The following is a 25,496-nucleotide window of genomic DNA, read 5'->3' on the forward strand; positions in this document are numbered from 1 at the left end:
TAACATCTGGTATTTTCTGGATCCCACCAAGCACTGAGCTGGTGCTGCCATGGAGTGATTTTTTTTCTAATTTAAAATTTGCTTCAGTATAAAAAGGAACTTGTATTTTGGGGGGGGGGGAATAGGGTTCACTTCACATTTATTGTATAATATATGTATATTTTGTATTAGGTATATTTATGTCACATCTTACTGCCATAGGAACGTTTTGCAAATGCTCCCAATCTGCTCTCTGTGTCACACACCCTCCCTCCTGTCCCTTTCTTCATATTTATGAATATAGAGGATCACAGAACCTTTAGGGTTGGAAAAGCCCCCCAGGACCATCGAGTCCAACCTTTGACCAAACACCACCATGTCACCTAAACCAGAGCACTGAGTGCCACATCCATCATTTCTTGGACACCTCCAGGGATGGTGACTCCACCACCTCCCTGAGCAGCCCCTTCCAATGTCTGACCACTCTTTTCATGAAGAAACTCTTCTTGATATCCAACCTGAACCTCCCCTGGCAAAGCTTGACGTTGTTTCCTCCCATCCTCTTGCTGGTTGCCTGGGGGAAAAGACCAACCCTTACCTGGCTCCATTCTCCTGGCAGGGAGAAGGTCCCCCTGAGCCTCCTTTTCTCCAGGCTGAGCACCCCCAGCCCCCTCAGCTCTGCTCATGTGCCTCACAAGGAGCACAAATGCCAGCCAAGCTGGAGACCAGGCAGGAGCAAAGCCCTGATCCCTGTGTTCCCTGGGCTGACTGCTGGGAGAGCTGAAGAATGAACCTCATGGCACTGCTGATCCCTCCCAAGCCTGTGCTCCTATAAATGGCAACACTGAAGGACTTTGGCAGCCAGCATTTTGTCAGTGAGGTTTGCTGACCCCAACACTGTGTTGTAGCTCTGCTCCTGAGCAGGAAACATCTGTTTCCATCTTGTTTTTCCCAAGGCCACAATGTCATTTCCTTCTTTCAGGGCACTTCGTTGCTGACAGACAGCGACAGAGTCCACCAAGGGAAGGAAGGAACAACATATTTCTTAGTGGTGGACAATGCTGCTTCTGAAGATGGTGGTGTTTATACTTGTGTTGCCAAAAATGCAGGAGGGGAGGTTTTGTGCAAAGCAGAGCTTATTGTACGTGAAGGTAATGCCACTCTCTCAGCTGCAGGAGTTGCTTCCATGGCCATGGCAACGTGTTATGTGTTGCTGTCATGTTCTGGTACCTGTGTGGCACCAGCTCTGCATCCTTGTGTGGCATTTGTACATTGCCAGTAGGGCAGGATCCAGTAAAAAAGCAAATCACTGGAATGGTTTGGGTTGGAAGGGACTTTAAAGACCATCTCATTCCAACCCCTGCCATGGGCAGGGACACCTCCCACCAGCCCATGTTTCTCCAGCCTGGCCTTGGATACTTCCAGGGATGAGGCAGCCACAGCTTTCCTGGGCAATCCTGAAGTTCATATTAACAGGTTCTCCTATCAAGAAGCTGCACTTAATTCTCTGCAGAAGTTCAGAGCACTCCTGTGTTTTTTCCAGCCTTAAATTGTCCTGTAATAACTTTGCACAGTTAAATTGTCTACTATAAATTGTCCTGTAATAACTTATTAAGGCATTGCTGTCTGAATATTAACCCTTATATTTTCCTTCATTTCCAAAGCTAAGAAGGACCAAGAAGCAAAGAAAGTGGCCACCAGGAGAAAGCTCCATTCCCACTATGAGGTGAAGCAGGAGATTGGAAGGTAAATGAGTTTTCCAGCTGTAGAGCATCACTGCCAGGGAATATCTAAATGTAGAGGCAGAGGGGGCTCAGCTGTGGAAAAGTGGGAGGTCACCCCTTTGCAGGTGTGCTGGGAATGTTGTCCTGAAGTTTCTGAGAGAGGATGGGAGAGTCCATACAACCCATAGGTCGAGGCATCAGCTTTTGTCAGCACAAAGCTGCATCACCTGGAACAGCTTTTCCCGCTGATGGGAACACGTTGTTTCGTTTTGGAGACAGCCAGGAGAGGGCAACAGCACCTCAGCTCCAGGAAAACGAGCTCTGGATGCTGGACAGTTCAGGGACTGAGCAGCGGGAGGCTGGCAAGGGCTGGGATGTGGAGACCTCTCTGCCTGCTGCTCTTTGAACCAGCGCTGAGCAGGGTTTGTGCTTCGGTTCCTGCCCAGGGGCTGCTTCAGCTTCGTGAAACGGGTTGTGCACAAAGGGAACAGAGTGTCTTGTGCCGCCAAATTCATCCCCCTGCGAAGCAAAACGAAGGCTCGAGCGCACCAGGAGAGGGAGATTCTTGCCTCTCTGTCCCACGACAGAATTACCAGGCTCCTGGATGAGTTTGAGACCAGGAAAACACTGATTTTGATCCTGGAATTGTATCCTTTTCTGTGAGGAGGATGGGAAGTACTGGGTAGAGCTCATTTATTAAATAACTTGGCATTTAACCGTGGGGTTTGCCTGAGACAAAAGGACACAGGACCCTCAGAGAAGGTGACACAGCCCCGTGAGAGCCTCCTGTGCTTCTGCTGCTTGGGGAAAATCACACTGGAATATCCAAATGTGAATGAGTTGTTAAGCACCCAAATCCCATTCTGAAACTTTTGGAAGTTCAGGACTCTGTTTCCAGGAGATCCAGTCTGGGTGAACAGGAGGAAAAGGCAGTTCAGGGCAGAAACCCCACAGTCATTGGGTTGATTTTAGCAAAGCAACACCAAACTCTACCATTCTGTAGATTTTACTACATTTCCTTTATTACTAAATTATCATCCTTTAGTCATAATTATTATATTAAAATTTGCTTTCTCTTGCACAATGTCAATACTAAAACAGTGTTTTATTAATTGGATTAAAATACCTACTCTAAAATATCAATCATTTTGTTAAAGTAAGAGAGGCATAAGGTTGAATTCTGTCACATTCTCCTGTATTGAACAACATTTTTTCTCTCTCCTGCTTTTAAATTAAAGCTTTTGAGGTTCATGTGCATATGATGCTGCTTAATATAAGATTTATAAGGCATATAAGCACAGGTTTAGAGCAGCCCAATTCTGCCAGAAGGACAGTGCAACAGAGACCTTAATGGACATCACATTGCCTGAGATCACCTGGAGAATTGTTCTGGGAGCTGGATAGAGGTGGTTACACAGGAAAAATAAGCTTTTCCCTGTAGTTCTGTGCTCCCTTAATGCCACTGTGTCAGATGCTCCAGTGAAGAGCTCCTGGACCGTTTGTTCAAGAAGAGTGTGGTCACTGAAGCTGAGGTAATTCCTCCTCCTCACTTGAAAGGCCAGAGTTGGTTCCACCTGAATTTTCCTTATGGAATATGGGCACAGAGTGGCTGGAGAGCAGCCAGGCAGAGGGACCTGGGGGGACTGAGGGACAGGAAGCTCAACAGGAGCCACCAGTGTGCCCAGGTGGCCAAGAAGGCCAAGGGGATCCTGGCCTGGATCCAAACTAGCATGGCCAGCAGGCCCAGGGCAGTGACCCTTCCCCTGGACTCTGCCTTGGGGAGGCCACACCTTGAGTGTTGTGTTCAGTTCTGGGCCCCTCAGGTCAGAAAGGAGATTGAGGGGCTGGAGTGGGGCCAGAGACAGAGAATCCACCTCCAGGGACAGAGAATTCACCATGTCTTGATCCAACCCTACTGTGATCACCAGCCCAGGGCACTCTGTGCCCTGGGCTGGTGATCACAGTGGGATTGGATCAAGGGTTGATGATCAAGGGTTGATGATCAAGGGATTGGATCAAGGGTTGATGATCTCAAGGGTCTCTTCCAACCCAACTGAGAAGAGCAATGAGGCTTGAGAAGGGACTGGAGCACAAGTGCTGTGGGGAGAGGCTGAGGGAGCTGGGGGTGTTCAGCCTGGAGAAGAGGAGGCTCAGAGGTGACCTCAGCACTGTCTGGAAGTGCCTGAAGGGAAGTTCTGGCCAGGTGGGGGTTGGTCTCTTCTCCCAGGCACTCAGCAATAGGACAAGGGGGCACGATGGGCTCAAGCTCTGCCAGGGGAAATTGAAGTTGGAGATCAGAAAAAACTTCTTTGCAGAGAGAGTGCTCAGGGATTGGAATGGGCTGCCCAGAGAGGGGGTGGATTCCCCATCCCTGGAGGTTTTTCAGCTGAGCTTGGCCGTGGCACTGAGTGCCATGATCTGGTAAAGGGACTGGAGTTGGACCAAGGGTTGGACTTGATGATCTCAGAGGTCTTTTCCAACCCAATTGATTCTATGATTCTATGAATGTCTTTGAACCAGTGATAAACTGTCAGAACAGAATCAGCCTTTAAAATGTGTTCCCATCAGTGTTTCCCATCAGCTGAGTTTCTTTGGGGAATAATTAGAAACAGACAGTGCTTTTTACCACCAGTATTGCATTCAGCCTAAAAAACATTAAATTTGCTCTATTATTATCACAATTTCTTTGCTATCTGTCACCTGGAACTCCTGTATCTTCACTTGCTCAATACCACTTTGTTCCCTTGTAACTATATTTTATCCACTCCCTTTCACTCTCCAAACAAAGGGCTGAAATTGTGGTTTCTAAGGGGTTTCTTTGAGATCCTTGGTGCTGAAGTTGTGGTTTCTAAGGTTTTCTTTGGGGTTTTTTTTGAGATCCTTGGTGCTCAAAATGTTTCATGTGTCCCATCTGGTAGCCATGTGTGCCATATTTATTGGTAAAATTGATTTTTTCTTAAAATACTCAGAGGGAACCATGACAGAATCATAGAATCATGGTTTGGGTTGGGATCCTTTAAGGGTCAAATGGCAGCCAACACTGTAAAATGCCAAAGGAAAAGCAGTTCCAGAGGTGAATCTGGATGTAAATCTTCACTCCTTGTTCAGCCATCATGAGACTGGATTTACATATAGTCAACAAATAGGTTTATGACATAATTTTCAGAAGTATTTGTGTTTTAAATGTGTTTGCCTGATTTACACCAAGGCAGGGCAGAGTTTGTGTTATGACAGTTGATAAGATTTATCAAACTTGAGGATTTTTATCTCTTTTTTAATTTGCATGTTCTTGTAAAATTGGTTTTGTTGTTTTGTTTTTGTTTGTTTGCTTGCTTTGGGTTTTTTTTTAAATACTTTGTCACATAGAGAAGGTTCCAGCAGGGCAAAGGGGTCCCACACAAGGCACAGTGTGGTGTTCGGTTTACATCTAATTTCAACTGCAAGACTAATACAAGAAGTTAATTCTTGTTTTAAAAGTATTTCTGGTTCAATCTCTCCCTCCCTCATATATTAAAAGTCTTGGTTGAATCAGGGATCCTCCTGTTTACTGTGACTGCTTAATAACTCTCAAATAATTGATTCAATTCTTAGGTCAAATTGTATATCAAGCAGATTTTGGAAGGACTGAAATATCTTCATGACAACAACATCCTTCACTTGGACATCAAGGTAACAAAGACAGGTCTGGCTTTTCACAGCCTCTTGTTGGCAGGGAATGGCTGTTCTTTCTTTGAATTATTCTCATATACAACTGAAAATATTCCCTGCTTTAAAGACAAGTTTCTTCCTTTATTTCTTTTCATTCAATAGCCACTGAACATTCTCATGGTTTACCCTGAAAGGGAAGACCTGAAGATCTGTGACTTTGGCTTTGCCCAGAAGATCATCCCCTTTGAGCCCCAGTACAGCAAATACGGCTCTCCAGAGTTCGTGGCCCCAGAAATTGTTTCTCTGTCCCCAGTGTCAAAAGCAACTGATATCTGGTAATATCTGCTCATCTCTTTTCTTCCTAAAAAGCTTTTTCAGGCCCTCAACGGCCTGAATTTCCATTTAATAAGTAAATGGAGCAGTGATAATTACACAGGAAACTGAGAGTGAACCCTGAGCATCCAAAAGCCATCAGGGCTCTTTATAAAGCTCCTTCTGCCTGTTTTGTTTTCAGCCCTAATTGAACCCCGACAGCTCATTAATGCAAAGGAGCATCTTAGAGGAGATGATCTCTATTAGAGGCAGCAACAGGGGAGAATGATCCTAAAGGGCTTTCTAGAAAAGGCAAACAAACTCCAAAAATAAAAGTATTTTGAGCCGTTTCCTTTATCTGTGCTTTAAAAGTGGAAGATTGTTTGAGAACAACTTTAAAAGACATTAAAGGGGAAAAGAGCTGAAGGGTGAAAATAGCTTTTGGAATTTATTTTCATTGGAAAAGGGAGGAGAAGGGAGTGTCTGGTGGCAGGAAGAGGGGCTGTGTGCTTGAGAAAGATGGATAAGTAGTGACAAACACCTGACATTTGTGTTCCCTTTCTCCCCAGGGCTGTTGGAGTCATCACGTATTTAAGGTAAATAAATCTTCTTTTGAAGACTCATTTAATAATCCTTTGTCCATCAGAGCCTTCCAGCACCCTCAGGTGAGGGATATGAGTGGAGCATCGAGTTTTTCTATGATAAGGACAGTTTGTTTTGTAGTTTCCACCTTCCCTGCTTGCCCAGGGCTTTGGTTGTTGCCCCTGACTGAAAACCTGAGAGCTGCTCTCCTTGCAGTTCCCACTGGGAGCAGCGGATGAGGTTGAGTCTCCCTTTCCCTGTTTTAGGCAACACCCCACTGGAACTGTGGAAAATCAAACCCTTAATTCCTTATCTTATTATTATCCAGAACAAATAATAAATCAGTCAACTGCCATGAAGTGCTGGGGTGAGAGATGACTGTTGGTGAGCACGTTGCTCACAAGCCAGTCCCACACATGGAGAGCCCCAAGTATTTTAAGACCCCAGGAGGGCACTTGTGCTCCTGCCATTTGAACAGAAAGGGAAAGGCTAAAATCTGTCTCCTTTTGCTTTGTGGTGTTCAATAAATCAGCCTCACGTGCAAGTCTCCGTTTGCTGGGGAGAACGACAGGAAAACCCTCCTGAATATCCAGAGCGGGGAAATCTCATGGACCATTCCTGAGGTTGTTCACTTGAGTGAAGATGCCAAGGACTTCATGAAGGGGATCCTGCAGCAGCAGCCCAAGTGAGTGTCCCTCTGTGCCTCCTGCAGAGCTCTTGGTGTCTCAGCGGGCTCAGCTCAGCTCGGCACAGCTTGAAAAGCAGAAAGCTGATGTTCTGAGATGTTTTTGCCCTGATTCTTCTTTGTTATCCCCACAATTTGGGTATTTTCCATATTGGGATGGTGATGTCCTCACTCCCTGCCTCCTCCAGGCAGATGAATTTCTGGGAGGAGCAAGGAGTGGTGTGGAGGGAGTTATGGGAGAATTAAATGCCTTTAACCACATTCATTAAGCAATTTCAAGGACTAAAAGGCAGCTTGAAGGCACATTTGAAGGTGCTTATTTTTCAATTTAATTTCTACTTTTTCTGCCTCCTGCCAAAGCTATTTTCACTCTGACCACCTAAAGGAGCAAAGTCATTCTTAGGGCTGCTCTGGACATGCTTGAACTGGGTGCCCACAGAGTGCCATGGGGTCTTCCTGAGGATCTGTGGGGAGTGTCAGACTGGAAAAGGAGGATTGTTTCCCCTCAAGGGCAGGAAACCCTGGGTTGGAAGCTGCTGTCTGCCTTGTTGGCTCTCAGCTCTAAACCAGCAGCCCAAGGACACACACCAGAGTGTACACCTGTGTCCATGTGCAGCAGCACCTTCAGCAAGATCCTGTGGGTGCTGTTGGAAGTGACATCCTACTAAAACATTGATCTGTTCTCTTCCCAGAGCCAGGCCTAGTGCTTTGGACTGTCTGTCCCACAAGTGGTTCATGGTAAGTTTGTCCTGGTCCTTTATTAGTCATAACAATGAGTTGGGAGAGACCTTTGGAGGAGCAGCTCTTTAAGCTGCTTGTTATTTGCTGTTTATTTTTTTCCCATGCTCTCCTGTTTTCTGTGCCACAGAGAAGGTCAGGCCTGGCTACCCAAAAAGAGGTTTACATGCCAGGATATCTTTCCTTCAAAGCATAAAGATTTATTGCTGACATGAGCAGATACAGCATAGAATCCTTTAGGTTGGAAAAGCCCTCTAAGATCAAGTCCAATCATTAACCCAGCACTGCCAAGGCCACCACTAAACCATGTCCCCAAGTGCCACATGTTTTAAATCCCTCCAGGGATGGTGACTCCACATCCTGCCCTGGGCAGCCTGTGCCAATCCTTGACAACCCTTTCCATGAAGAAATGTTTCCTAATATCCAAAGCAAACCTCCCCTGGTGCAGTTTGGGACTTTTTCCTCTTGTCCTATCACATGTCAGTATAGGAAGGAAACTGTGGCTTTGCATAGCACAGTTATGATTTATATTCCAATGCCTTAAACCACTGAGGAGAAGAGCTAAAAATTAACAATAAGAAATTATTTAATGACAGGGTTTGCTTTTGATAATTTTGTCTGTAATTTAAATATGAAGACATCGTAGCATTTGGCTTGTTGTAACTTTCCTAAATTAAACAATTCTGGATGAAGGGAATCCTAGAACATTATCAGGAAATTAAATTTTTTTTTTTTTAACCAATGATCTTCCTCTCATTCCACCTGGCAGCATAATGTCCCCCTGGAAGCAGCTCATTTCATTAATACCAAGCAGCTCAAATTCATTGTGGCTCGAAGCAAGTGGCAGGTGAGTTGCCCTTAATCTGTGTTGGTTCTTTTTAGTTATAACTCTTTTTAATTGCATTTGAATAATTAAAGTCTTTTGGGCTAGCACAGTGAGCTCAGCAGAGATTTCAGCTGGGCTGTGAATGGGGAATGAACCCAGGAGGGAGGGGTTGATGGATGTGTCAGGAATTAATTACCTGGACTTTTACTGCCTGGAGACCACCTGGTCTGGTGCAGGTTCTGTAGGACATGAAGTTGTGTCCAAGGGAGGTGCCCTTTGCAATTGGAGCTGAATTACAGACAAGTCCCCAAAAATGCCTCTTTTCCTGAAGTTTTCCACAGTAATGGGGTTGATTGTCTTCTGAAGGTGCCAGTTGCTCTTTGCTGGCTGGGAGGGAAGGCAAACTGCCAAACTTCAACTGAGGTGTCTCACATGGCAGAAATCAGAGCAGGAGAATCCAACTCCTACACTGTGGCAAGTCTTCTGCTGGCCTAAGTCACCATTTTGCAGTTGACAGATTTAAGGCCATTCACTCCTTCATTTTGCATTAAAAACTTCTCTCCATCTGCTTTGAGTGGCCAGATTGACTTTGGAAAACTCAGGCAGGGTCCTGCTCTCCTGTTCACAACAGCACATTTGTCCCCAGAAGTTAATTTAGTTTGACATCTGGGAATGAGGGAAGAGGAAGATTTGGAGAGCAAAGGAGGCTTGGACTGGTGTCCTGTACAAAGGGTGGCAGTGTGTGATTGAGCTGGTGGGTGAGGTATTCAGGAGCTCAGGAGTTCATTCAGGAGCTTCAACATGCCCCCACTACGTTTCCATCTCACTCTGCTGTGTTTGCTTTTGCCTCTCAGAGGTCTCTGATGTGCTACAAATCCATACTGGTAATGAGATCCATCCCAGAGATCCTCGAAGGGACTCATGACAACACCTCCCTGGCCATCTCTCGACACCTCATTGAGGAAAGCACTTCATCCAGCACCAGTGGCTCCTCTTCAGACAATGAGAACTCCAATTTCCCCAAGAAGAGGCACTTTGGCTCTACCCCCGAGCTGCACTTGCCTGTATTTGATGCACCAACTCATCAGGAGCCTCCAAAACATTCAAGTGAGCAGAAGCACTCCAAAATCTCCATCCCTCCAGTAAAACCCATGAGGAGGAAATATGCTTCCATGAAAGCTGAGGTGGGGGACAAATCACCTACAGAAAGCAAAGAGCTCATGGGGAGGTTCTTCCAGGAGAAAGAGGAGGGGCTCCATCCCAGTTTTGGAGGTGAAAGAGCAGAGCTATCCCAAAGGAGCAGCGCTGCTGAGCCCTCATCCATGAGGACTTCCACAGAAAGCACATCACATGTACCTTTATCTGATAAGGAGAGACTTGAAAAGGCTGGGGATGGGGCAGAAAGGCCATCTGCCTTTGTGCCCAGGCAGAGTGTCATTAAAAGCACCTTCTACAGCCAAGCAACTGAGCTCCCTGCAAGGCCACCTTCCTCCCCAGGCAGGGAGTTCAGAAGGCACCTGGACAGAGCCAGGAGGACGTTCAGGAAAGCTGGATATTCCAAGGTGCCCCTCAGTGGTCTCCGTGAACCCCTCCTAGAGCAGTTTGAGCTGGAGGAAGAAGAGGAGGAAGGGGATGATCGCAGGGAAAGCCTGTTGGGATCCTTGACCAAATCAGCATCATTTGACACCGCCAGGAAACCGCCACATCCGGCCATTGCCGGGGCCAGCAGGAGCCGTTCCCTGGATGATTACAGGCTGAGAGCCTCAAGGTCATTGAGGGAACAAGATATTTTGGAAGAAGACTGCGATGTGTTGGCACAGGAGAGTTGCCCTGAAGCCAGTGAGCACTGTGACATTTCTGCAGGGCCTGGCAAGGGATGTTCTGTAGGCACATCAAAGCAAGAGGGTGCTGGGAGAGCCAGCAAGGATTGTTCAGGAGAAAAGGCCTCTCCTTCCACACACTGTGAGGGTAATGGGTGCCCAGCTGCTTTTATACAACAGGCAGAGGGACTTTCAGTGTCACCTCATAGGAGTCAAAATAGGAAACATGTACTAAAGAAGTCCAAAGCTACTGAGATTGAGGAGGATGTTGAAGATTTGGAAGGCAAAAGCTCCACTCTGACTGCCCAGTGCTCAGATGTAACTGCACCATCAGCTCAAAAGCATGAGAGCATGGAGGGTAAATCTTCCCCTGGCTGTGCCTCTGACTCTGCTTTTCAGGAGGGCAAAGAGTCCATTCCAACCCTGACACACTCAGATGACTCTGAGTCACCTCCCATGAGTAAGGGAGGTGTGTGTCTGCCCCTGGAGTCTGCTCACAGCCCCAGCAGCCATCCAGATCAAAAAGGTGGAGCCTTGCTTATCAAAAGGACAGCCCCAGTTCCACCCTGGAAGGACAAAAGGCAGAGACATTCAGATGGAAAGACTTCCACTCACGGCGTTGCCGAGTCTGAACTCATGGAGCACGAAAGCTCTGCTGTCCCAGCAGAACAAACAGAAGCAGATTCACTTCCAGTGTGTAGAGACAAAAGTCAGGAACCCCCTGAGCAGAGTGTTCCAGCAGCTGCTGTCTCGCTGGGCAGGAGGCCAGGGACCCTCACAGCTGCTCCTCAGAAGCTGAAGACCCGTAAAGAGGGGAGATCTGCTGTCCTGGAGGATGGAGGAGCAGGGGTTACAGGAGTCACTCCACCAGCAGCCCATGATGGTGAAAGACAAGCTCACAAGAGGGCTCCTGTTCATGCAGACACAGCTTCAGCCATCCTGGAGGGAGAGCCCCTCACTGCTCCCAAAGTCCCACCACCAAAATCAGTGCCGGCTCTGGTGTCTGATGGAGCACAACGGGCTGAAAGGGAAGGGGCAGCTCACAGCAAGGAGGGCACTGCTGCTCTGAGCAGTGACAGCTCCTCTGCCACACAGGTTGTTCCCTGTTTGGCCCAGGGAGGAGCTGAGCCCCAGAAGGTCCCTGAAGGCCATGGCTGGGCACCTGCTGCCCCAGAGGGCAGACACAGAGTGGGAACTGTGTCCTCCCAAAGCACTGTTCTCCCTTCGGTCTGTGAGAGTGAAAAGCAGCAGCATCCACTGCCATCCCCTCACAGCGAGGGGAGATCTGTTGTGGCAGCAGCAGCTGCACAGACCACGGCTGCTCCTTTCCCCAAGGCTGGACATGAGGTGTTGGAGCAGCACAGGGCTGCCAGCCCCAGGGGTGGGGTTCCTGCTGCTCTGGGGGGTGGGCTTTCAGGTGCATTCACTGCTTCACAACCGGAAGTTGCTCCAGCTTCAGCCTATGAACCAGAATATGAGGAACATCCAAAGGTTTATGGTGGGGGTGGAGGAGTTCCCATAGAAAGTGGAAGATCTAAGGCTGGAAAAGCTGTCCCAGCATTGCTCCACAGGGATCACAGTCAGGAACTCTCACATCAGAAGAAAAGGTCCTCTTTTTACAGTGATGAGGAGTCTGCTGTGCTGGAGGGTTTAGTGGATGAGATGGTTTCCCTGTCTGAGGAGATGAATGTTTGGGCAGAGTCAGTTTCTGGAGAGAAGGAAGGCAGAAAGCACATCTCTCCTCCTAGGGAGATGTTCTACAAAGGCTCAGGTGGCCAAGCTCCCATGGACACCTCCTTCCCTTCTGTACAACAGGGAGAAAGAGGGGAAGTCTCTGAGCTTGAAGAACCCTATCTTAGCATAAGTGAGGAGTCAGGGGTACTGGAAGGGCAGGGAGCACTGACACTTCCTCATGAATGTGAACACCTGGAGGACTTGGCATTTGAAAGCGCCACTTCCAGCAGGGCCAGCATTTCCTCAACAGAGAGCTTGGACACTGGGAAAAGGCCCAGTCAAGTACCAGTGAGCAAAGACACTGGGAAACACCCCGAGGTTTCTTTAGTGAAAATCAAAGACCTGTCAGATGAAGCCCCCAGTGCTGGTAGTGGCCCTCAAAAATTTGACATATCAGAGGTGGAACCTGCCTACTTGAATTTCTCTGACCTGTATGACATTGTCTATTTTCCATTTGAATTTCTGAGCTACAAGAAGCCTTCGCCCAAACCAGTTGGTAGACGGTTTATACCTCTTGGTGAAAGGGCAAGGTCCCTTCCTGCAGGACATCTGCATAAGGATAAAAGACTGTGCATCAGGGAACAGGCAGAGGACAGGAACAGGAAGAACCATTTGGAAATATCTGAGGATTCCAAGGCAACTCACTTGCTTGCCATGGGAAAAGGGTCAGAGAGTCGTAAGGAAATGTATAGCTCCCAAAAGGACTCCAGTGGGAAGCAGAAAAGTTCCTTCCATGCCAAGGCAGGGCTCTTTAAACCATATGCAAGATCTCATTCAGTGGAGCTGTCGGTGGAGCAGAGCCTGAAGAAGAAAGTAAAAGCTTCTGTTGCCCATATTTCAAGAATCTTGAAAGGGAAAACCTCTCCTGAGCCAGAGGAAGGTAAGTATCTCCCTCTGTTACTTCACAGATTTGCTGCTGTAACTGGGCTCTGCTAAAGCTGCCTTTTCCTTTTTCCCCAGCATCTCTGAGGCTGTGGTTAGACTGGGCTTGCAAAGCTGGCTGTGACAGGTTGTGAAATCAGCAGGGTCCAGCTCCAGATCTACCTCTCTCCTACTGGGTTACTCAGTCAGGAGGCAGCTGGGCTAATCCACTGACAGAAGGGGCCTGAATTCCCCCATCTGAAGTGGCACAAAAGCAGATCAGGGCTGGGTGATGCTTTCCTTGCTGCAGTTATCATCTGACCATGATAAATCTCTTAAAAAATAAAGCTAAAGTTACTGTGAGAAGCAGTTAAAGTCACCCAGACTAAGAGACATCAGAATCTGTCCTTTCTTCTCTGCCATTCCTTGATATTCCCCACTCTTCCAGGACATTGCTCTGTTTGTAACAGCTGCCACAGCCTTCCCTGTTGACTGAAGGCTGGTTAATAAGGGAACCTGCGAGTGATGAGCTATTTATGTGTGAATGGCAGAGCTGTCACTGTAAATTGATGCCACGGGGTAAAGGATGGCCTTGAATGACTTCTCATCCTTTCTTGAAACAGAGTTTGGGGAGCTGGGAAGTGAGGCAGCAGAAAGAGAGCTGTTAATAGGGGCTGAAGGATCTCTGAAGAGGAAATCAGCACTCTCCTCATTCAAGCTACCAAGCCTCGTGCCAAAGGAGAAAGGTATTGCTGTGGCATAAACCATTGCTTTGTTTTACCATGAAGTACCAGTGATGAAAATCACAGTTCTATGTAAGACTTGTTTCTAAGGATGGATCTTGAGATGACCTGGACCAACTCATGCAACATGAGCCAGTCTCCTCTGATTACATCAGAACATGGACCTTGATAACACTTATGGCATTGTTTGCAAATTGGAACCATTCTAGGAAGCCACTGCAAAAGAATAAAATCTAGGTGTTAGCTAGAAAGAGAATAAAGGGGTATCCATGTGTGGGAAGGCAGAGGCAGGGAATTATGAATTCCTACACTGCAGCAGTTCCTGTATGTGTCAGACATGCTGCTGTAGAGCTATGGAATGAAAAATGATGGGGCAGCCTCATCAGCAAAGCTGAACTTGTTTTTTCCCAGACAAGATTCCCCTTGACTCTATCAGGAGCATTTCCCAAGGTCAGGTTCATGTCCCAGTGCTCAGCAGAGCCCAGGCAAACACTGGGAAGGGCAGCTCTGTCAGGCTGGCAGCTCCTGGAAACCATGGGAAAAAAACCCCTGGAGAAACACAGAGGAAAATCTGAGCTCTCTCCACCTTTCTCATGGAGACAGGAACAGATTTGATGCTTTGTGGGCTTTTTCCTGCTGCCATATCCATCTTTTCTCTCTTCTTCCCTCTTTTTATGTGGTCTTGATCACAGAATCATTTATGTTGCCAAGGACTTCTAAGATCATCAAGTCCAACTATTAACCCAACACTACCAAGGCCACCACTAAACCCCGTCCCCAAGTGTCACATCCACAAGTCTTTGAAATCCCTCCAAGGATGGGGACTGCCCTGGGCAGCCTGTTCCAATCCCTGACAACCCTTTCCATGAAGATAGTTCCCCTAATATCCAAACTAACCCTTTCCTGCTGCAACTGGAGGCCATTTCTTCTTGTCCCTCATCCTTGAAATACATGGATTTAGTTTTGCCCCCAGATTTGGGCTCAGCCAGAGCAACACTCTTGGTGTGACATGATCTCTCCCTGCTCTGAGCTCTTCTGCTGCCTCAGCTGCACCAGCAGGGCTGGGGAATGCAGATATTCCCCATGGACTTCCCCAGATCCATCTGGATGATCATGTGTGAGCAGCCACACTGTGTCCATGGGGCTGAAAGGGGCTCCTGCACCTGTGCTCAGTGTCCGGTGGGTGATCGATGGAATGTCAGAGCACAAACCAGAGATGTTCTTGAACTGATTGAAACTGCTTTCTGATGTCCTGCATGCATTTAGTTTCCATGCAGACCTCAATAACTGCTTGTCCTCTCCTGCAGCGCCGTCGTTCACGGAGGAGCTCACGGACCAGGCTGCGGCCACCGGGCAGTGTGTGACGCTGTCGTGCCGGACAGCAGCTGCCTCCTCTCTGCACATCAACTGGTTCAGAGGTGACACCCCCCTAGGGAGTCCCTGACCTCCAGGGAGGGGTTTAGACACCTTGGAATCAATTTGCAGGGTGCTTAACTCTCCCACCTTCTGCCTTTCAGACGGGATCCCTGTCCAGAGCAGCTCCCGGATCCTCATCTCATCCACACTCAAACACTTCCAGCTCTTAACTATTCTCTCTGTTAGTGCTGATGATTTTGGGATTTACACCTGTGTGGCCACAAACTCTCTGGGCTCAGCATCCACCTCTTGTGTCATAAGGAAAGCAGGTAAGAGAAGTAGCTACAGAAATAGGTATTATTGTCTTGGTTTGAGATAAGCAACTGCCAACCCCCCCAAGCACAGAGAGAAAAGCCTCCCTCCTAACACCAGGGAAAGGGAGGAAAAGAGAGGGGAAAGAAAAAAACCACTTCAAACTGCATTTATACTAAATCTATATATATTTTTCACAGAAAGAAAGAGACAATTAGAAGAGAGTACAAATATACACTCACACAAGTCTGCAACAACAAGTTCCCCACCTCAACTTCTTAACGAACACACAAATTCTACTGTCCTAACTACACATTACTTAAGAAAAGACTTATTCCCCAGGGAGACAAACTCAAGCAGAAAGGAGAGACCCAGAACAGCACGTTTTACTTTCCTGAGGTACCCTGTGAGCCAGTGGTGGGCCTGGTCCTCTCCATCCCCCCTGGGACAGCATCGTGTGTCCTCCCAAGAGGAGGGCTGAGAAGAGACTGCCTTAACCACTCCCACACTGGTTCCTACTGCCCTGGAGATGATGCCATAATGTGGTATGGAATACAAAATTACTGGCTAGAAGAGGTCAGCTGTTAGCTCAGCCCAGCTCAAGTCAGCTGACAGCTTCGGCCTAGTCCAAACTTCAGAGCCCAAATCTAGGCCCACCTGGGTGAACCCATAACATTCTCCACCCCTTATTCCATACCATATTATGTCACTCATACTTAGGTTCTCATCCTTAAACACTCTTTACTTTTCCAGGGCTGTTTTCCACCCCTCCATAATGTGGCTAAGATGGGGTAGATATTTCAGATGGGAACAAAGCAGTTCAACTCAGGTCATCTTTTCTGATAATTCATGTATTTCACTAAGGTTACCATCCTCTCTTCAGGAGATACTTTTCCCCCCAAATGTGACCTGTAAATCCCTTTGAGGTGAGATTTCTGCAGGGAGGTGCAAAGGACAATCTCTCCCTTGCTGTAGTTCACAGCCACAGCCTTTGCTGTCTGGTTCTCTGGCACATATTGCAGGCTTCATTCCCTCCTTCTTCACTCTTCTGGATTCAGAGCCCTCCAAGAGAAAATCTTGATACTGGGTTTGTATTAGGGGATGGTTAAATTGCTGTTCCACTGGATGTGTGTGCATAGATGTGTTTATATATAACATATACTTATCTTATATATCTAAAAATAATATCTGTAATTGAGACATGCTTGGTGTAGACTTTGGATTCACAGCAGTGACTGGGTTTGTGCCTCCTCTCTACAGAGGTTCCTCCCAGCCCTCCACCCCCTGACATCGTGGAAGTCTACAAGGATGGAGTGCAGCTGGTCTGGAAACCCGTGGAAACCAACACCCCTGTCCATTACAGCATCCAGTGCAAGACTGAAGGTAAAGTGCTGTCCTTATGCCTCACAGGGAACATCTCAGTTTGTGTCATCTCTTCACCAACTGGGAATTTTATTTTTATTCAGAAACAGCCTGATGGACTCCCCAGTTTAGAGCAAGGAGTGAAATTAATACATCCATCAATTAGGCATCTGAAAGATAAGTGTTGTGCTGGCTCAATCAGCCTGGAATGTGCATCCTCATACCGAGGCTTTGCTACAGTGTGAATCAAACTGTCTCACAGAAAAGTTATGACCAAAAAGTGATCAGCTACAGGAGAAAAGGCCTGGTTGGTGTCTGATACACAGCCTTGAGTAATTTGGCAAAATCATACATTAATAATGTCCAGCAGAAAACATCATTCTATATGCAGGCTTTCTGTAGAGTCTGCTGAGAAAAAAGGTCCATCAGAAAGTGAATTCATCCTCTGCTAAACAGCTCTGCTTTCTGTTCCCATTGATTATGGAGGAAGCTTTGGGCCAACAGCCAGGACAAGATAAACGTTAGCAAAACTCCTTCACCCCTTTGATGTTCTTTTCCAAGGCTTGGTCCAGAGCCTGAGGAAGTCAGTGAACCTTAGAATCATGGAATTATAAAAAGGTTTGTGTTGGAAGGGATCTTAAAGATCATTTGGTTCCACCCCTTGCCATAGGCAGGGACACCTTCCACTATCCCAGGTTGCTCCAAGCCCTGTCCAACCTGGCCTTGAACACTTCCAGGGGTGGGGCAGCCACAGCTTCTCTGCCCAACCTGTGCCAGGGCCTGCCCACCCTCACAGGGAGCATGTCCTTCCCAACATCCCACCTTCTCTGGGAAATCCATTCCAGAGCCTCCCCACCCTCACAGGGAAGAATTTCTTCCTGACATCTGATCCAAATCCCTCCTCTTACAGTTTGAACTCATTCCCTCCTGTCCTGTCACTGTGTGCCCTTGTCAAAAGTGGATGTTTTCCTGTTTAGTTACCAAAGCTTTGAATCAAATCCCCAAAGCCTGTTCCATCTCTCCTGGGACTGCTCTGCTGATGTTATTATGGATGTGATGTCTGATAGCAAATCCTGCTGCAGCCACACAAACACAGCCCTTTGGATTCAGCTGTTCCATGTTCCTTCATTTAACTCCTCAAATACACAAACACTCCTTTCTGGGTTAGGATGAGCATGGCAGCATCTTTCTGCCATTTCCCCCTGGAGCTGGTGGGAGTCCCTTTTTCTTTATTGTTATTCCTTTTTGCACAACAGTAGGAGACACTTTGGGGGAGGATCCAAACACAAGTTGTTCCAATTAGGGAGAAAACCAGGAAACAGCATCCAGAATTTTCCATTGCACTCTGTGTATTTAGCGGGAACATGCAAAGTTCCTGAACTCAGGAGGATTAATATAAAGAGGGAAAAAAATCCTCCTTTTATCCATTATTTGCCCACAGGCTTTTGCCAGCTGCTCCTGCAGACACTTTTCTCTATTTTCAAGCTTTTTCTGCTCCTTCTTATAGAAACACACCTCCCAGTTCAGCCAGTACCCTGCAAAGTCATCAATCCTTTGGGTTTGGAGGGTGAATTACTGCTTAGCCAATAGTTTGAAGCTCTCCAACACTGTTTATTTGAATGAAAGGATGGGTTTAAACTCAGGGATTTGAGTTCAGCCTTGAGCTGCAGCAGCAAAATATGAGACAGAGCACTGTGTGAAATGAGTGGTTATCAAATGTTTGCTGGTGATTTTCTTCTTCACACCTTAGTCCAGAATGTGGCAATAATTTCAGTTCCCTGAGAAATCATCTGAGTTTAATAAAAGCCAAGTAAAACTCTCCACATTTCAAACACTGGCTTTGCTAGGAGGGTGTAGTGGATAGTTCTGTCCTGGAATCCTCTTCGTCTCAAGTGGATCCAAGGCAGGGCCAAAAGGAAAAATAAATCAGTGATTTAGCTGGGGGTCTGTTTGGAGTTCTTGATGCATATTTGCATTAGAGATTGGTGCAGGAATTGGATAAAAAGAAAGAACACAGGAAAGATGAAAAGAAAGAACACAGGAAAGTTTCCTCTGAAACAAGATTGGCACAACTTGGACTTGTCAGAAGAATAGCACAGGTACAGTGAGTGTCACCACGCACAAAAGTTGGATTTTCCTCCATTCTACAAGATTCAGAGAATCACAGGATATTAAGGGATTGGGATGGACCTTTTTCCTTCATATTACCAGCATTTAAGTAAAACTGGTGGAAAAGCAACTCCAACAAACCCCAAAATCTAAAGAAAAAAAAAAAAGCAAAGCAGCCCAGTGAGACCACCATAACTGAGTCTTTTCTCTTTCCTTGGTTAAGATGGGGAGTGGACAACTCTTGCTTCTGACCTTGCTGACTGCTGCTACTATGCCAAAAATCTGCCCAAGGGCTTCACCTACCACTTCAGGATAGCCTGCACCAGCAAAGCAGGAATGGGCCCCTACAGCTCCCCCTCTGCCAACGTGAAAATCACTGGGAAGGATCACAGGGGTAAGCCCAAATCCCAGGAAAACTTTGGGATCTTCCTCCATCAGCACCACTGCGCCCTATTCGATGTGGGCCCAAAAGGAAGTCAAAGCAAAGTCCACATGGCTTAGGGTGGTTTAGGGCTTTGCCACCTAAAATGACATTATTTTCTAATTATTTTCTAGTTCTGGGCACAGGGGAATATGTGTAAATATATTAGAACACCCAATAAGATAATAACATTATGTAAATAGAAACAATATAAATATATATATATAATTTCTTAATAAAATAAAAACCTGTGAACTGTAGATTACCTGTTGAAGAAACACTCAGTTTGGACTAGAGATCATGAAGAAATGTGTCTTGGACCATCAGTGGAGCCATTTATCTGTTGATATAGATTTGCCACTGGTGAAAACCCTGGACCTGCTCTATATTGTAGATTAAATCTGAAATTCAGTAGTTAATGTCTCTGTTTGGGTGATTTCCATTGGGAATTACTGTTCTCCTGTGGTGAATTTTCCAGCTGTATTTTGTCTCTGAAGTAAAGAAAGCTCAATTTATTGTTTTTTTTTTCACTTGTTTGGCTACTTTGTACAACTCACATGTTTTTAAAATTAAGAAATCCATAACCCTACAACAAACACATCCTTGTGGTAAAGTATCCCTTCTGCTAAGAAATAGATGGATGGTCCAAGTGGAATTTCCTCCCAACGGAGAGGATTGCTCTGTCAAAAGCAGTTCACAGAGATATTTTTAACTCACCCTAAATCCTCTGCTTTCCCTTGGTCCGGGATTCATTGCTCTGTCTCAGTGTGTTCAGCATTTCCAAGCAGATGCCTTAAAGGGATGCTTTGGTGTTTCAGGGAGCACACCAGAACCAGAGCACCAAGTTTCAGCTGCTGCCCTGAAATATCCACCCAAAAGAAGGTTCTAATTCTCTGTCAGTGTCTTACCATGCCCTGATGACTTGCTGTGGGAGAAGATGAGAACCAGGGGCTGAGATGTTTGATGTATCATATCACACAATGTGCAATCCATCTCAAACTGTCTGGAGTGGCCACACCAGGGAATTTCTGGGTGGACAGAGCAGAATCTGTTGCATTCCAATAGCCCTGGGTACCCCAGATGGGAGCCAGGCTGCAGAGTCTGCCCTGCTCTCACCTTGCTGGTGTTCACAGATAGTGGAGGGTGGGTCAGAGAGGCTCCAGCTTCCACACAGAGCTGTTTTTCCATGTAATCCCTGTCCCTTTTTCCTTCTGCAGAGCTTCGTGCTGCAACACAGGACATCCCATCACCTGCTGCTGAGGAGGAAAGTGAAATAATCTCACCATCTGAGCCCTTCCCAACCTACCAGACCTGCGCCTTCCAAACAGAGATCAAAAGGTAGAGAATCCACCTGAGCTCTCAGTGACCCAGAGGGAAATCCCACATGGATTGTGATGGAGCACTTCTCCTACAAGGAAAGGCTGCAAGAATTGGGATGGTTCAGCCTGGAAAAGAGGAGGCTTTGGGGTGACCTAATTGTGGCCTTCCAGTCCTTGAAGGGAGTTAAAGAAAGATGGAGAGGGACTTTTTACAAGAGCATGGAGTGACAAGAGAAGGGGGGATGGATTCAGACTGAGAGAGAGCAGGGTTAGGTTAGACATCAGAAATAAATTCTTCCCTGTGAGGGTGGGCAGGCCATGGCACAGGCTGGGCAGAGAAGCTGTGGCTGCCCCATCTCTGGAAGTGTCCATGGCCAGGTTGGAGTAAGCTGGGATAGTAGGAGATGTCCCTGCCCATGGCAGGGGTTGGAATGAGATTGTCATTAATGGTTCTTCCAACCAAGGACATTCTATGATTTTACAATTCTATGTGGCTGGAGTTTAGAAAAGTCACATTTACAGAGATGCTGCTCAGGGAGTGTCACAGTGGGCTGTTGAAAACCCCTCCAGAGTGATACACACAAACCTGAGACCATTGGCTGAGTGATCCTCACCTTGGTTTGGTAGGATTTAATGTGGATATTTTGGGAGAGCAAAGTGGTCATAGAATCATGGAATGGTTTGGTTTGGAAGGGACCTCAGAAGGTCGTTTAGTCCAACCCCCTGACAATGAGTAGGGATATTTTCAACCAATTTGCTCAGAGCCCCATCAAACTTCACCTTGAACATTTCCAAGCATGAGCCATCTGGCACCTCTCTGGGCAACCTGTGCCAGTGTTATACCACCCTCACTGTAAAAAAATTCTTCCTTATTATCTAAATCAACCCTCTTAGTTTGAAACCCTCACCTTGTCCTATCCCAACAGCCATGCTGGGCAGCAGGGCAGTCACCTGAAATATTGTGAAGTGAGACCAAGTTTCCTGTCCTTGCTGCATCAACCTTTGCGGGCACCATTTTCAGACAGGGGGTCAGGATTCAACTTTCTCTGCCTAGGAGAGAGGCACTGAATTCTTGTGCCAACAAGGAGTAGTTCTCTTGCTCTCTCCCCTCTCTCTCCAAAGGAGTTAAGCTCTCACTCCTGTAACTCAAAGTGACTGTACAGTTTAGAGGCACAGGAGGGTGTGCAAACTGTGACAATAGATGCAGTAACTCCCCATCGGGCTGGATGAAAAACACCGCATGGCATCTCAGGGGTTTTGAAGAACAGAAGTTCCTGGCTCTTCCAGGAGCAGCAGAGAAGTTTAATGTGCCTTTGTGTTCCTTTGTACCAGGGGGAGATTCAGCATCGTCCGACAGTGCAGGGAGAAAGTAAGTGGCAAGACTTTAGCTGCTAAAATCATCCCTTACTGGCAAGAGGACAAGCAGACTGTGCTACTGGAGTACCAAGTCCTGAGGAAGCTTCACCACACCAACATAGCCCAGCTGAAGGGAGCCTATGTCAGCCCAAGGCACTTGGTGTTGATCCAGGAGATGTGTGTGGGCCCAGAGCTGCTCCACTCCTTGGCACTACGGTAATAACAAGAGGGAAGGGTTTGCCACTCAGGGATGGTGTCAGGAGGAAAACACCTCTGGCTTTCTCCTGACAAACTGGATCATCCCTCCCATCAGTTCCAGCATGCTGCCATTGCCTGTGGGATTTGTGAAGCATTTGTTCTGCAACTTCTTGAGAGCTAAAATTTACTGAAGTTGCCTCAGCTGGGATGCTGAAAGCAGTTTACAATAGTTTATATGAAATCCCATCTCCCATAACATGGAGGTTACTCAGAAAACCTCATTTTTCCTCCACATTGTTTCTCAGGATGTCAGAAAAGGAATCTGATGAAATCTTGTGCTTAAAAGAGAGGCAATGGTGGGCATCAAATCTGCATTTTGATTTCTGCTTTCTCTGACATGCAGCTCTACAACCTCCTGAAATTCTTGCATCTGTAAATCTGACTCACAGGATGGATTGGCCTCTCCATATACAACAGATCTGCTAAATGAAGAGTTGTTTTTTCTTGACTCTTCAGGGCCTGGTGGGATTAGACAGCCAGGGGAGGATGACAGTGGGTGTGGAGGGGCATTCTTGGGCAGCCAGACAGGACACCTCTGTTTTCTATTCCCTTTCTCCTACCAGGACCTCGTACTCAGAAGTGGAGGTTCGAGACTACCTGTGGCAGATCCTCAGTGCCACCGAGTACCTCCATGCCCACAACATCCTGCACCTGGATCTCCGCTCTGAGAACATGATCATCACCGAGCCCAACCTGCTGAAACTCCTGGATTTTGGGAATGCACAATTCTACACACAAGACAAAGTTATTACCATGGACAAGTGCATGGACTATGTCGAAACCATGGGTGAGCCCAGAGTTCAGTCACAGCAACCTTGGCCTTATCTGCAATCTGTGATAAAATGATAGACCCAGAGGTCAAGGCAGCAGCTGACCCCAAAAAAAGTGAGGTCTTCCAGGTGCTGCCCTCCAGTAGTGGTGTGAGTTTCTGGGAGCAGATGGTGGTGGCAGCTGTCCTAGTGTAGACTGTAGGGACAGAGCCAGAGCTCCCAGCCAGCGCTGCTCTGGTTGGCATCCAGGTGTCCAGAGCTCAGGGATCAAGCACTGCTGCCACGTGGCCTGAGGTTCTCAAGGTTTCACTGCAATCAGCACCCACAAATGTGTCTTACCTCAACCAGCTCCCTGCCCTGGGGGCTGCTGCTCCTTCCCTTTTGGGAAGGGAGCAAAGCAGAAAAGGACCCTCTGCTTTTGTGCTGCTCTCAGTGCATTTGGAGCAGAGCTTGGCTCACACCAGTTTGCTTTTCCAGCTCCAGAACTGCTGACAGAGCAAGGAGCCCTCCCACAGACTGATATCTGGTCTGTTGGAATCACAGCCTTCATCATGTAAGTCAGTCTGTCCTTCCCTGCCCTTTGAGTGGCCGTAAAACCACAATTTCAGATTCACCTGTCAGGGAAAGTGCACTGACTCAGACAGTTAACATCCATTGTTCTCCTTTCCTTGGGAATGCCATGGAAAGTTGTGGGATGGAGAGGGATGGAGCTGACTGTGGGATGGACAGGGATGGGGCTGGCTGTGGGATGGGGCTGGCTGTGGGATGGAGAGGGATGGGGCTGGCTGTGGGATGGAGAGGGATGGGGCTGGCTGTGGGATGGAGAAGGATGGGGCTGGCTGTGGGATGGACAGGGATGGATCTGGCTGTGGGATGGACAGGGATGGATCTGGCTGTGGGATGGACAGGGATGGATCTGGCTGTGGGATGGAGAGGGATGGGGCTGGCTGTGGGATGGACAGGGATGGCTCTGGCTGTGGGATGGACAGGGATGGCTCTGGCTGTGGGATGGACAGGGATGGATCTGGCTGTGGGATGGAGAGGGATGGGGCTGGCTGTGGGATGGACAGGGATGGCGCTGGCTGTGGGATGGAAAGGGATGGGGCTGGCTGTGGGATGGACAGGGACGGGGCTGGCTGTGGGATGGAGAGGGACGGGGCTGGCTGTGGGATGGAGAGGGACGGGGCTGGCTGTGGGATGGAGAGGGACGGGGCTGGCTGTGGGATGGAGAGGGACGGGGCTGGCTGTGGGATGGAGAGGGACGGGGCTGGCTGTGGGATGGAGAGGGACGGGGCTGGCTGTGGGATGGAGAGGGACGGGGCTGGCTGTGGGATGGAGAGGGACGGGGCTGGCTGTGGGCTGGACAGGGACGGGGCTGGCTGTGGGATGGACAGGGATGGCTCTGGCTGTGGGCTGGACAGGGATGGGGCTGGCTGTGGGATGGAGGGCATGGCGCTGGCTGTGAGATGGAGGGCATGGGGCTGGTTGTGGGCTGGACAGGGATGGCTCTGGTTGTGGGCTGGACAGGGATGGCTCTGGCTGTGGGCTGGACAGGGATGGCTCTGGCTGTGGGCTGGACAGGGATGGCTCTGGCTGTGGGCAGGACAGGGATGGAGCTGGCTGTGGGCTGGACAGGGATGGAGCTGGCTGTGGGCTGGACAGGGATGGAGCTGGCTGTGGGCTGGACAGGGATGGAGCTGGCTGTGGGCTGGACAGGGATGGAGCTGGCTGTGGGCTGGACAGGGATGGAGCTGGCTGTGGGCTGGACAGGGATGGAGCTGGCTGTGGGCTGGACAGGGATGGAGCTGGCTGTGGGCTGGACAGGGATGGGGCTGGCTTGGGATGAAGCTGGCTGTGGGATGGAGGACATGGAAGTGTCTGTGGGGTGCTGCAGGATGGGAGGATGCCCAATCCTCCATAGGGTAAGGAGGCTGTTTCACAACACAGCAGCTGTTGTTTTTCTCAGCCTTGTCTGAAAAGCCCCAACTCCACCAAAGAAAATTCAAATGACACCAAGTGGAAAAGCAGCCAAAGCCAGGAAACCCACTGAAGAACAGCAGCCTTTGAGATTTTCACTTCCTATATGATGTTTTTGTGCATTGTCATGACTCTCCTCTCACTACTGAGTGGGAGTTACTGGAAAAAGGAGCATCTTGAGCAATGCTCAAATAAGAGTCATAGAATCCTAGAATGGTTTGGGTTACAAGGAACCTTAAAGCTCATCTACTTACAAATTCCCTGTCATGACCTTGAACACTTCAGGGATGGGGCAGCCACAGCTTCTCTGGGTAGGGCCTCACCTCCCTCATAGGAAAGAATTTCTTCCTAATATCTAATCTAAAGCCCAACTGTTTTAGTTTAAAGCTGTTCCTCCCTGGCCTGTCACTCTAGATCCTTGTCCAAAGTCCCTCTCCAGCTCTCTTGGAGCCCCTTTAGGCACTGGAAGGGCCTCTAAGAAGGCTTCTCTTTTCCAGACCAAATACCCCCAGCTCTCCCAGCCTGTCTCCAGAGCAGAGGTGTTCCAGCCCTCTGAGCAGTTTTGTGGACTGCTCTGGACTCACTCCAACAAGTTCATGTCCTT

The 25,496-nt window shown here is 47.9% G+C and overlaps 1 protein-coding gene across 1 annotated transcript in view; it reads left to right on the forward strand.

Moving 5' to 3' along the window:
* The window catches only part of OBSCN (obscurin, cytoskeletal calmodulin and titin-interacting RhoGEF), a 186,255-nt gene that overhangs the window by 158,954 nt on the left and 1,805 nt on the right, over positions 1–25,496 (forward strand). Inside the window, 20 exon segments of the mRNA XM_071560603.1 lie at positions 962–1,130; positions 1,644–1,725; positions 2,150–2,350; positions 3,175–3,235; positions 5,295–5,372; positions 5,514–5,686; positions 6,233–6,259; positions 6,778–6,930; positions 7,623–7,668; positions 8,438–8,515; positions 9,349–12,928; positions 13,533–13,655; positions 14,960–15,070; positions 15,170–15,337; positions 16,581–16,703; positions 19,015–19,185; positions 20,430–20,550; positions 21,864–22,103; positions 22,709–22,932; positions 23,393–23,468. Coding sequence (XP_071416704.1) covers positions 962–1,130; positions 1,644–1,725; positions 2,150–2,350; positions 3,175–3,235; positions 5,295–5,372; positions 5,514–5,686; positions 6,233–6,259; positions 6,778–6,930; positions 7,623–7,668; positions 8,438–8,515; positions 9,349–12,928; positions 13,533–13,655; positions 14,960–15,070; positions 15,170–15,337; positions 16,581–16,703; positions 19,015–19,185; positions 20,430–20,550; positions 21,864–22,103; positions 22,709–22,932; positions 23,393–23,468 — 6,005 coding nt within the window.

This window comes from Pithys albifrons, chromosome 7, assembly GCF_047495875.1.
Source record: "Pithys albifrons albifrons isolate INPA30051 chromosome 7, PitAlb_v1, whole genome shotgun sequence".
Lineage (NCBI taxonomy): Eukaryota > Metazoa > Chordata > Aves > Passeriformes > Thamnophilidae > Pithys > Pithys albifrons.